Raw genomic sequence first — 13,072 nt, 5'->3', positions numbered from 1 at the left:
TACCACAGGGAGCTTTCCAGGCTCTGCTGTGTGGGCAGGATACTCTTGGTAGCTTGCCGGGCTCTCTGAGAGGGAAGGAGGAATCGAACCTAGGTTGGCCGCATGCAAGGCAAACGCCCTACCCATGTGCTATCGCTCCAGCCCAGAAAAAATACGTATAATGAAATGATGGACAAAAGAGAAATTTGTTTACAGAGGGCAAATGAACACACTACTGAAAACGAATATTTATATAGGGTAGGAATGGCATAATTTTGAGTCTAGGTCCAGATGTTAACACAGGTGGATATTGGAAGAGAAAGTTTTCCAGTTGTAGTCACATATTTCTATGTATCTTATGTAGCTTAGAAGAAATTTAGAAAAGTATGTGGCTCAATATTATGGAATATTTTACTGTATGAGTAAATATAAATGAAACCAGCAAAGGAAACTCACTGAAGATTTTATGGCATTGGCTTATAATGATGAGACTGCTTTAGGAAGTTTGATCAAGTGAAAAATAGCAGAAACAAAAGAACTAGGGTGAAATATGAGATGGGTGTGACTAACACTAGTTCATAAGAAATGGAGAGAGAGGTAAGAATGACTCAGTTTTCAAATCTACAGACTGAGATTGGTAGTGACAATTGTGGTTAAAGGCAGCAGATTTAATTATGGTTAAAAAGAAATTTGGTGGGGAAGAGAAAGAATCAAATCTATTTTGAATAACATAATGTTTAAATAATCAGATAAATTATTTAGAGAAACAAATACAAAAAAAATAAAATCTACCAGAAATCTATCTAGATAGCAGAGTTTCACTTCTGGAAGAGTCTTTATTAGATCTATTATATGAAAGGAAGGACAAAGGGAAAACAGTGGAGGTAACCCCAAAGGTGATTAGAGATGGGGTCTGACAATCAGAAGAATGACTTCTAAACTCTCTAACAAAAGTTAGCAAGTACACAGAATGTGGCAAGATAATACTGACTACATTTTATTATTTCACTCTAAAGGGAATTAGTAATTCATCTTTATATAAACTGGAAAATTTCCATTACCAGTTTTAAAGATTTGGCAATTATAATTTAGTATATTGTACATTAAGACTATGGCCAAAAGTATGCAAAATAAATGTATTATTCATAACACTTTAAATATCCACATTTATTTTAAAAATCTGTAGAGGTTTTTAGTAATTAGTAATTAGAGGAATTAATAATTCATCTTTATACCAACTGGAAAGTATAATTTCCATTATAGTTTTAGAGATTTGGGAATTATAATTTAATATATTGTATATATTTAAACTATGGCTAAAAGTATGCAAAACAAACATATTATTCATAGCACTGTAGCACTGTCTTCCCATTGTTCATCGATTTCCTTGAGCGGGCCCATTAACGTCTCCATTGTGAGATTTGTTACTGTTTTTGGCATATTGAATATGTCTCGAGGAGCTTGCCAGACTTTGCCGTGCGGGCAAGATACTCTTGGTAGCTTGTCAGGCTCTTCGAGAGGGGCGAAGGAATCGAACCCAGGTCAGCCAGGTCAGCCGCGTGCAAGGCAAACGCCCTACCACTGTGCTATTGCTCCAGCCCATATTATTTGTAACACTTTAAATATCCACATTTATTTTTAAAATATGACAATATCTCAACATTTCTTTCCCTATATACATATAATTGAAATAAAAGTCATATTTATATAATAGTTTATAGAAATTTTAAATTTAGCTAGGTTCCTTTATTTTTCTTTAAGATATGCTAAAATCAAATATATTAATTCACAATAAAAAAGGAAATAGAAAAAAAGGAATAATGATAAATGGCTGTTGAGTCCATGTATCCAGTCTTAGATTGCCTTTTAATTTTTGTTAGTTCATGAAATTATTGAGAAGTTGTTTATGAATATATTAAGATCCTTTCTTATTTATACCAAATTATTTATCAGTATCATCTTGAATATATATGTATAATATAATAGGCATGACACTATTATTAAAGTTCAAGTTTATAAAGCAATACAAATAAAAGAATAATGCCAAAATATGATATTAATAGAAAATATGAATTACAGAATCCAAGTTGTCCCAGGCCTCATTACTTGGTGCAAAGTAAGTGAACGATCCCTTTCCTTCTATCTCTTCCCGCAGTCTTGAGACATCAGAGTAGTGCTGTGTGGTCGTGGCCCCCACTATGCCCAGGGTGCCATAAACATGATCAATAGGCATAACTGAAAAAAAAGAAAAGGTATGAGTACCATGAAAATTATTACTTTATGTTTGAACTTTACACTATATTTCTCAGTACAATTAAGTGACAATTCTTGCACTACAAGTCTCTATAATTTTATATAAGTCCCCCCCCATGAGTTCAAATAGTAAAATACTGTAGCACTGTCCTCCCATTGTTCATCGATTTGCTCGAGCAGACACCAGTAACGTCTCCATTGTGAGACTTCTTGTTACTGATTTTGGCATATCGAATACGTCACGGGGAGCTTGCCAGGCTCTGCCGTGTGGGCCGGATACTCTCAGTAGCTTGCCGGGCTCTCTGAGAGGGATGGAGGAATCAAACCCGAGTCGGCCTCGTGCAAGGCAAATGCCCTACTTACCGTGTTATTGCTCCATCCCAGTAAAATAGCATCAAAAAATATTCTTTCATCTATCTTTTGTATGGAAGGAAAATAAGACTTAAACCTGATATTATGTTTAGTAAATTTATGTGTCAATCCTGTTTTGTCAGTGATAAGTCACTTATTTATCACTAAATATCTCAGTAAATATCTCAGATTATTCAATTCACAGTAAATCAATTCACTGATCAGCAAGAATAGCAAAGATGTTTCTTTTTATGCTGCTTTGAAGCTCCTACTTAGTAAAATTCTATTATATAAAGATACAAACTTTATATATTTTGGTCCCCTAAAGAAATAGGTAAAACTGATTCTGATTTCAGGGAGGAAATGGATAAAGCATCTAATATAACCAGAATATTTCTCCTGAACTTTAGAAGAAAGATGCCTGAATGTCAACCCGATGTTTACTACAAACCAACTTATTTTGACACTGTGATTTTAATATTAATAGGACTTGGATTGCATCATGAGTATATCAAGCTAAATTATAAATAAATTATAAAATAAAAAATAGGACATGTAAAGACTCTAAAAGGAGTAATAATGATCAGGTTAAACAGGGCATAATTCCATGTAAATCCTCAACTAAGCTGAAAATACACAAACGTTTGGGCCAGGGGGATAGTACAGGGGTTAAAGCACTTGCCTTGCATTTGGCCAGCTTGAGTTAAACCCGTAGCACTGAATTGGGTTGGATGTTATCCCAAATTCAACAGAAAAGGACTACCAATTGCAAAATATTTCAATTGATTCAAAGTCATTGTGGGAAAATGATACATCATGGTTAGCTATGATATTAACCAAAGCTTAAGGACCCTAAAAAATGAGACATTTGTCTTGGTAGTTCCTTAGATACTTTGACCCACATGGAGTAAAGACTAATCTGGAAATAAATTCAGAAATTTATGAACTAGAGGTTTTTAACACATTTGTGGCCCTGACAGTGTGGATCTCAATGCATATTTTACACTAAGAAAAACTGGGAACAATTAGGGTAGGGAATATTTTGTTAGGGAAGAGAGAGTATATGGAGAAAGGTGACAACTATCTGGTATAATAATAGATGACAAATATCTTTTTTTTTCCTTTTTGGTCATGCCCGGTGATACACAGGGGCTACTCCTGGCTCTGCACTCAGAAATTACTACTGATAGTACTCGGCAGACCATATGGGATGCTGGGAATTGAACCCCGGTTGGCTGCATGCAAGGCAAATGCTCTACCCACTGTGCTATCACTCCAGCCCTTTTTTGCTCGAGCGGGCCCAGTAACGTCTCCATTGGAGACTTTGTTGTTACTGTGTCTGGCATATCGAATACTCTCAGTAGCTTGCCGGGCTCTCCAAGAGGGGCGGAGGAATCGAACTCGGGTTGGCCATGTTGGCTGCGTGCAAGGCAGACGCCCTACCCGCTGTGCTATCGCTCCCTGGTGACAAATATATAAATGTATATTGTGTCAAAGATGAAATGGAATGAAATATTTTTCTCTGATTGGCAGCTATGAGAAAGCAATTTTCATTAAATGGAAGATTATAACATTTGAATTGATTAATTAGAGAAGATGAGGCCTTGACAATCAGCATCATCTCTCCAGACAAGTTCAAAAGAAGGGATAATTTGCAAGAGAGAATTTTTATTATTGAACAGAAATTGAACTAATTTAAAGGATGACTAAGCTTCTCTGATATGGCTCAGCATCCTATCCGAAAGATTATGATTTCAGACGTAGTCATTATGGCAAGTTTGTGGCTAACACCGAGTTGCGTATAGTGGAGTTGTCAATATGATAAACACACGTGCACAGACAGCTTGTCTACAAATTGAACTATCAACTTTTACCTTAAACAAGACAAGTTCTTTATTTAGGTAAACAAATTTTTACCTGCTGGACAGCCTTTCATTCCTTCCATTCTCATATAACCAGGGCAACATTCATATAATACAGTCCTGTATATTGGAAGAAGATTGATATTAAATTGAAGAACATATTTTAGAATACATTTTGACACCTACTTAGAGAAACAGTCACTTGTGGCAATGGATTATTGAGCATCTAAAATCAGAGTTTTTTTCCCCTCCTTAAGACCAAGATACTATTATTGGTTTATTTTCTCTCCTTAGTCTCAAGGATTCAAAATCTTGAGTCAGAAAATGAAATTTGGTAAAAGTGTATGACTTCTAGTGAATTAACAAATGTGGGACTTAGTTTTTCCAAGTATTATAAATATAGTAGACACCATACATACCTACTTATACTATACTTGTAAATCTCAATACTTTGGAAATCATTTGGTAAATTGTAAGTGTTATAAATTCTTATTAGTATAAAGGTATTAGAAACTAGAAACATTGACATATACATTACCCCCCCACACTCCATTCCATCAAAAAAACCTTTCTTAATGAAAATAATATTATTATTTGATGGAATTGAGAGTTGTTTTAAATTTGATCATATAAAATATATCCTCAATTATTTCTATTTATTTTTAGTTTTTTTTAGGTTGAAAAGATAATTTAAATAATTTTCAAGTTACAAGAGTGAAATTTTCAAGAAAATATTGTCATTATAAGAGTTAGCAATTTATGTTATTCAAAAGCCAAATTATGGCAACACATAAAACATGAAATTAATATATAGTCAATATATAGTCAATATTACTTCATTTGAATAATTTTTAAAACTAGTCCTTATGCTTTTCTGAGTGTCTTTACTACATTGTCTTTTTCTTTAAAGAAACACTTCATACTTATTTCTCAATTGTATTACTTTATAATTTAAATAGTAATAATAGTGTGAAATAATTTATATAATTGACCTTGTTTTTCTACTTTATTGTAAATAGAACTCTGATATTCACTGTATAAAATTTCATTTCACATTTTCTATGCATCTACATCTAGCATACATATCAGTTTTTATTAAAAATTTACATAATCTTACATTTTCTTTCAGTAGAAGATAAAGATCAACCTATGAAATAACAAACATTTAAGAATAATATAAGTAAAGAGAAAATACAAATTATTTTGTATATTTCAATTGATAATCCAGTCTAATGTAGCTGGTGACAATTACTGCAAACTATCTGTCAGTTTAACTGTAGCACTTAGCACTGTCCTCCCATTATTCATCAATTTGCTTGAGTGGGCACCAGTAACGTCTCCATTGTGAGACTTGTTGTTACTGTTTTTGGCATATCGAATATGCCACGGGGAGCTTGCCAGGCTCTTCCATGCAGGCGGGACACTCTCGGTAGCTTGCCGGCCTACCCAAGAGGGACAGAGGAATCAAACCTGGGTCAGCTGTGTGCAAGGCAAATGCCCTACCTGCTGTGCTATTCACTCCAACCCAATATAATAATAAATATAATATATAATTTAATAGCGATAGTGAGTAGGGCGTTTGCCTTGCACACAGCCAACATTGCCCGCCTGAGTTCAATTACTCCGCCCCCTCTTGGAGAGCCCGGCAAGCTACTGAGAGTATCTCGCCCACACAGCAAAGCCTGGCAAGCTCCCCATGACGTATTCAATATGCCAAACACAGTAACAAGTCTCACAAAGTTACTGGGCCCACTCCAGCAAATAATATAATTTAATTTATTAAATTAGAAGTTATAATAGAAATATTATGTCTATTTATATAAAATTTATACTACATAATATAGCACATATATTATATAAGCATGTATTATATATGTTATATATCATGCATATCATCATGTATTATTTATATGTGTACATATCATGTATATATCATGTATCATTGATATGTGTATATTAATCACGGTCCTCCCGTTGTTCATCGATTAGCTCGAGGGGGCCCAGTAACGTCTCCATTGTGAGACTTGTTGTTACTGTGTTTAGTATATTGAATACGTCATGGGTAGCTTGCCAGGCTTTGCCGTGCGGGCAAGATACTCTCGGTAGCTTGCTGGGTTCTCCAAGGGGGCGGAGGAATCGAACTCGGGTCGGTCATATTGGCTGCGTGCAAGGCAAACGCCCTACCGCTGTGCTATCGCTCCAGCCCGTTATTTCTCTCTGGCTTTTTGCTGATTGTGTTAACTTTACTCAAGAATAAATAAAACTTTTAGATATATTTTAAAAGACATAGTATAATTGAATTTAAATAAATTGTATAATAAAAATTAAGGCAACAACACAATTTTTAAAAATATAGCATAATAAATGATATGTGGATAAAATTTGAATTATCTTTAAAAATTGAAGCAAGCTTTATTAATTGGTTATTCATGCTTATGATCTTGAATTTGTATTTATTTATTTAATTTGGGAGCAACATTCAGTGTGGCTAAGGTGTTACTCCTTGCTCTGCACTCAGGAATCACTCCTGGCAATTCTGGACAACAATACGGGATGTTGGGAATCAAACCCGGGTTGGCTTTGTGCAAGGCAAATGCCCTATCCACTGTACCATTGCTCCAGTCCCTTTATTTCTTAGTATAGAATTTAAAAGCACAATGTACTTTGTGGATGTATATATGAATGTAGAAATACCTAAAACATGAATGAGAAAAATTTCTGGAATGGATCATTAATTTAAAAATTATTGAATAATTGACAGATAAGTCATGGACCAATTAATTAGAAAATAACAATTTCAAATTGTTCTCTAATGTATAAGTAACTTTGAATAGCTGATATTGGAAATATGTACATATGTACATAGATAAGATAAGATAAAGATAAAGGCCCTCCCGTTGATCGTCGATTTGCTCGAGCGGGCCCAGTAACGTCTCCATTGGAGACTAGCGATAGCACAGCGGGTAGGGCGTTCGCCTTACAAGCGGCCAACATGGCCGACCCGAGTTCGATTCCTCCGCCCCTCTCGGAGAGCCCGGCAAGCTACCGAGAGTATTCGATATGCCAGACACAGTAACAACATATGTACATATGTAAATATATATATATTTCCAATATATAATATAAATATAATTATGTGGGAACCTTATGAAAATTTTATATGTTCCCTAGAATAATTTTATTTACAAAGATTCCTCAGATAAATACATTTGAGTATTTTGATGCAAAGAAATTTATTAAATTTCTTCCACATTATGTCACAATCACGATCACCATCATCCTGTTGTTTGTCAATTGCCTCGAGCAGGCAACAGTAACGTCTCCTTCTTCCTAGCCCTGAGATTTTAAAAAAGCAATATTCAATGCTCTTTCAGAGCTAGGAGAATGAGACCTATCATTGTCACTGGTATTTGGCATATTGAGTATGACACGGGAAGTTTGCCAGACTCTGCTGTCTGGGCAGGATACTTTCGGTAGCCTGCTGGGTTCTCCAAAGTAAAAATGAGATAATAAGATGTCGCGGCCGCATATGCCACAATATGTATAGCATATATTTCAAACAATGAAAAACGAGATGCATATTTTTAATCCAGAAATAATAATACTACTAGAGGCAAACTAGTAAACAGGAATAAGGGTAAAAAGGAAGCAAAATTAACAAATATTGTTATTATATATGTTAATGTAACTCAATGATCAGTTATACAGAGAACTAATAAATCAGATATGATAAAATTTTCAAAAAATTATTGCAATTTAGCTGATAGTTGAACAATATAATTTTCTATGCTGACATAAATTATTTGAGAGAACATTTATGCTACACAAAACTAAAAGTTCCTATATGGTTAGTAGGAAAAACTAAAAAAGTTACTATGCGAATGTCTTTGAGTATGGGAAATTGAACTTTGTCTTCTGAACAGTACCTAAAATAAAGAAACGTTAGCTAGAAATGTTTACTTTGTTCTTTAAAGGAAATCATCAAAATATTCTGTTATTGAGCCAATATATATTGTGGGAAACAATATAAACCTAGAAAACTTTCTGTTTTTCATTAGATCTGCCTAGTTACTTTCCCAAATCCCCAAAGCAACTGTTAAACAAAAAACAAACATTTCTGTGAACTGATACTTAAAGTCCTCAAGATGTCTTTGGAAATTTAACAGCTGCAAACAAATGGAAAATTATGCATTCTTCCTGTCACTATTATTAATTTCTTTGGCTATTTGCAACTAGCAGCTAGTATTTACATTTGTTGCAAAGCCCAAATGTAAATGCGCTATTGAAAATGAAGATACTTGGGGAAATAACAATTCAACAAAGGAAACAGAGCTATATTTCTGGCAAAAAGTTAGACCTCAAAGCATTTTATATTTTTAATTTTGTTTCTTTCTTTCCTCTGAATAGAGGCCAGAAAGAATTTTGGCATTCATTTTGTACAAGTTTGGCATCTTTAAATATATTTAGATGGTTAAAGTAAGATTGTATGGAACTACTATAACTTTCAGTAAGGATGTAATAAAGATTTCCACTAACAGTTCAGAGCATAGTTCCTTCCTTGTGTAGTTAGTTTTAATCCAAATATGCCAAAAACAGTAAGGAAGATAGAATCCTTATGGTCAGGCTATCAACAGGTGCTTGTTTGCAATATGGACAAGATCATTGTACCAATAGATTTATGGAGTAATACTGTCTATGATACACAAGTCTAGCTATTTACTGCTAAATAATTAGAATAATATTCACTTTAAAGAAAATGACATCAATTGTGATCCTATTGAACAAATGAGTGGGAACTAGCAGCACAATCCTGTTGCATCTTAGACTTGTTTATGCTGGGAAGATACAGTCTGACTAAGATTGTCTGCTTTGAGTACCTGATTCTTGTTGGGAAAATAATGACAGTCCTATGCATTTAAGATAGGTAGCTCTCATCAGAACTCCACAAAACCACTTGCACAAGTGATTTAAATTTAATGACAACGAATATTATGAAATAGTTATTTAGCCTATTCACATTCTTCGTCTCATTCGAAAAAATCTGTACTATTCCACATTTCACAGGTAAAGAAAGAAAGGCTCTAAAGAATTCAATAAACCATGTTTAATATTTATAACTATTATTATTATTCAGGAATAAATTAATAGCAACTTCCCAATCATTCCACTATGTGAGGTAATAAGAATTCAATAATGTGCTAAGCAGTTTCTCCTTTAGATATCTGGTTCCACACACATCCTTGGGAGCCAATTAATAAGAAGCAAAGAGGATCCAATTTTTTGTTTGGTATTGGTTTGGGAACCTTTATCCTTCATGTTTGGGGGCCATTGATGGTTCTGTGTGCAAGGGTCACTCCTAGCAGTGCCCAGGGTACCATGGGGTACAGTGGATCAAATTCAGGCCTCCAGCATGCAAAGTCTGCAGTAAACCCTTTGAGTTCTCTACCTAGTCCTCTTATGTTTGTTTTGACTGGGGGTAACATCATTACTCTTTTGATTTAGTAATCTGTATAATTCAGCTCCTTCCTTTTAGCTTGAGAAACTTTGACCACACAAGTGGTTCACAAACTTTGTATACTCAAAATTATTATCATTTTTCAGAATTATAAATATTGGTGGGAAAACTAGAATTAAATAATGAAATAATGATTTTAAATAGCAAAAAATGATAATTCTATTTTCCTAACCAGTATTTATTGAAAGAATAAAGCAATAAGCTTGCCTATCAAATAATTAAAAAATGCCCTTCAATTTTAAGTTTATCATTGAAGTATATAGTGAAGCTAAAGAAAATCATGTTTTGGCTATTGAAATAAGCAAGTTAGTGGTTTTCTTATTTAACATCATTGTTGACACTTGAGGATCTGGCAGGATGGGTGGATTGATGACGTCAATCCATTGATAAATCATAAAATGATGAGAGGAAATTAAAAGTCCTTTCTAAATCTAAGCTTTTGTTAAATGAAGAGGTAAAGAGGGGTAGTTTATAAAAATGTATGAATTACTATAAATAAAGATTAATTTTATCCTTGAATGATAATTCAGATTAATTTGTTCTTTGGGCCCAATTTCAATAAAAGGAGAAAATGGAGCCAAGAAGGGTAATACATTTCCTTCCTTCCTTCCTACCTTCCACCCTTCCTTCCTTCCTTCCTTCCTTCCTTCCTTCCTTCCTTCCTTCCTTCCTTCCTTTCTTTTTTTCTTTCTTTCTTTCTTATTGAATCACCATGAGAAACAGTTATAAAGCTTTCATGTTTGAGTTTCCATCATACAATGATCAAACACCCACCACTCCACCAGTGCACGTTTTCCACCACCAGGGCTGGAGCGATAGCACAGCGGGTAGGGCGTTTGCCTTGCACACAGCCAACATGACCGACCCGAGTTCGATTCCTCCGCCCCTCTCGGAGAGCCTGGCAAGCTACCGAGAGTATTCGATATGCCAGACACAGTAACAACAAAGTCTCCAATGGAGACGTTACTGGGCCTGCTCGAGCAAATCGACGATCAACGGGAGGGCCTTTACCTTTACCTTAATGTCCCCAGTATCACCCCCCCCATCCCAACCCTCTCCGTGCCTCCATGGCAGACAATTTTCTGCGGTAATTCATTTTCTTAAGCTAAATGACGGTCCAACCAAGAAATTACATAAATAACATAGTCAATAGCTCCCTGATTCTACAGCCAATCACTTCGCTCTGTGATTTGTCTACTTTGGGACTTTATAACACATAGATTTAGGAATAATGAGAATTCCAGAAGTGTAGGGGGGAAATTAAGGATAATTTTTTATTCATATATGTAAGGCATTTTTTTCCAAAAGAAAAATCACAATTTTGGAGAGTATTTTCAAAGAGAATGGTGTGGAGGGTGCCAAAGGAAGCCATAGGCATCATGGGGTTGTCCTGCAAATTGGCACCTTGAGAAAAAAGAGAGACTTACGTTTTCTTTCCACAGATGGCACCTTGATACCAGTTCCTGCATGTGCTGAAATATTTCTTTTTGGTGCCCAAAATCTGTTGAAGGGCACAGACATTTGGACTGGAAGATAGAGGGAAGAAAAGGGAATTAGTGTTCTAGTGATGACAACATATACAGGTCAGATGCTAAGAAAAAAAAATGTGAACATATGGACCACAAAGTGTGCATAACAAATATAATTCTTGATTAAATCTAACTAGAGTCTATGGAAAAGGGAGGGGGAGACAGAGAGAGAGAGAGAGAGAGAGAGAGAGAGAGAGAGAGAGAGAGAGATTATTCAGCCCTGAGGTAAGAATGCTTTGATGTCTCAAATGTTCACATACTAGAAATATTTAAGCAGTATTAAGATTTAACATAATTTTTTATGAGTTGTCTTAGTTTTAACCACAGATAATCCTTGACTCTTTTTAAACCAAGCACACTCTTTTGAAGTGGGTGTGGCTTTATGATTCTCTGGAACAATGAAGATCAGAAGGCAAAGAAATAAGTTTTGCCAAATTCAAAAATAGTATATTCATACTTTTTTTTAGGTAAGTAATCACTGGAGTAAATGAGTACTACAGTGAACTTAAATAATAAGGCTTCACAAGGAAAAATAATTATCAGTGTGGAAATAGTAGATCAGAACATTTCTGCCAGAATTTTAAGTGATTATTTCTCTTAAATAATGAAGTCATATTTGTACAGTAGGGCAAGAACACATTTGAATATTGTGAAAATTTCTTTACGACTTAGGAAGAAGCTACAAGATTCATTTAGAAAAGACTATAAATGTTTGCATAAGTGACTAAATTATGCCTGATAAGTTTGAGTATGCTAAGTTGTTAAATTAGCTTCGCAAATTTTATATACTTATATGTGAACAAAGCTGCCTACATAGTCTCTAACCACAGATTTCAGATTTTACAAACTTCATTCAAGATTTTTGGAATGCAACAAACACATAAATAAGCAAGCTATAAAGAAATACTCTGTTAAAATTGTTAATCAGGATTACAAATATATCATGTCCCATCAAAAGAAATTACAAAAAGTTATTTTGAAAATGCATGTGCTAACACAGATTATTATTACTTTTTTCTTCTTACTTTTTAATAAGAAAGCCTTCTGAGGTATATATCTGGAATTTTATGTGTACTTGTAACGTATGACCAGGAAAGGAAAATAAAATAAAGGCTTTTAAAATCAAATCACTGACTTACCCCTGGTCCCGGCCTCTGATGCGGCTATGAGCCAAGATCTTGTCATAATGACCATTGGCAGTTGCAGGGTTAACGACAACCAGCAAAAGCAGAGAACATATGGGGAAGAAAGGAACCATCTTCAGTCTCTTCACTGCAGAGAGTCCGTGAAGAGAACTGGCTGTGGGCTTCAGAGCTCAGAGTTTATATACATGTCAGAGTTGGGGGAGGGAACAGTTCATCAACCTGGGAATCTGAACTCTCTCCCAAAAAAACATCAGCAGCGTCAACTTGGCAGCTCAGAACTGCTTATATTGGTTACGTTTGCTGAAAACATTGTCTCCTTTCCTTCTCACTCCGTGGAAGAGATTTATCTTTACATTATTTAAATTTCTCTTCATTTTCAATAACTGACTCACATGTTCTATTTCAGTTTCTTTTTTTTTTTTTTGAAATGCAGAGGTT

General features: G+C 34.7%; 1 protein-coding gene across 7 annotated transcripts in view; it reads right to left on the bottom strand.

Moving 5' to 3' along the window:
• Nucleotides 1-12,768, bottom strand: part of POSTN (periostin) — a 41,336-nt gene extending 28,568 nt beyond the window's left edge. For all 7 annotated transcript variants that reach the window (XM_056125992.1, XM_056125995.1, XM_056125993.1 and 4 more), the window contains exons 1-4: nt 12,629-12,768; nt 11,388-11,486; nt 4,501-4,565; nt 2,057-2,214 (exon numbers count right to left, since the gene is read on the bottom strand). In XM_056125992.1, coding sequence (XP_055981967.1) covers nt 2,057-2,214; nt 4,501-4,565; nt 11,388-11,486; nt 12,629-12,747 — 441 coding nt within the window. In that variant the 5' untranslated portion in view covers nt 12,748-12,768. The remainder of the gene's footprint in view (nt 1-2,056; nt 2,215-4,500; nt 4,566-11,387; nt 11,487-12,628) is intronic.
• Nucleotides 12,769-13,072: the final 304 nt, after the last annotated feature.

This window comes from Sorex fumeus, unplaced genomic scaffold (genome assembly GCF_029834395.1).
Source record: "Sorex fumeus unplaced genomic scaffold, SorFum_2.1 ptg000061l, whole genome shotgun sequence".
NCBI lineage: Eukaryota > Metazoa > Chordata > Mammalia > Eulipotyphla > Soricidae > Sorex > Sorex fumeus.
This window is presented reverse-complemented; position numbering and strand designations above follow the sequence as displayed.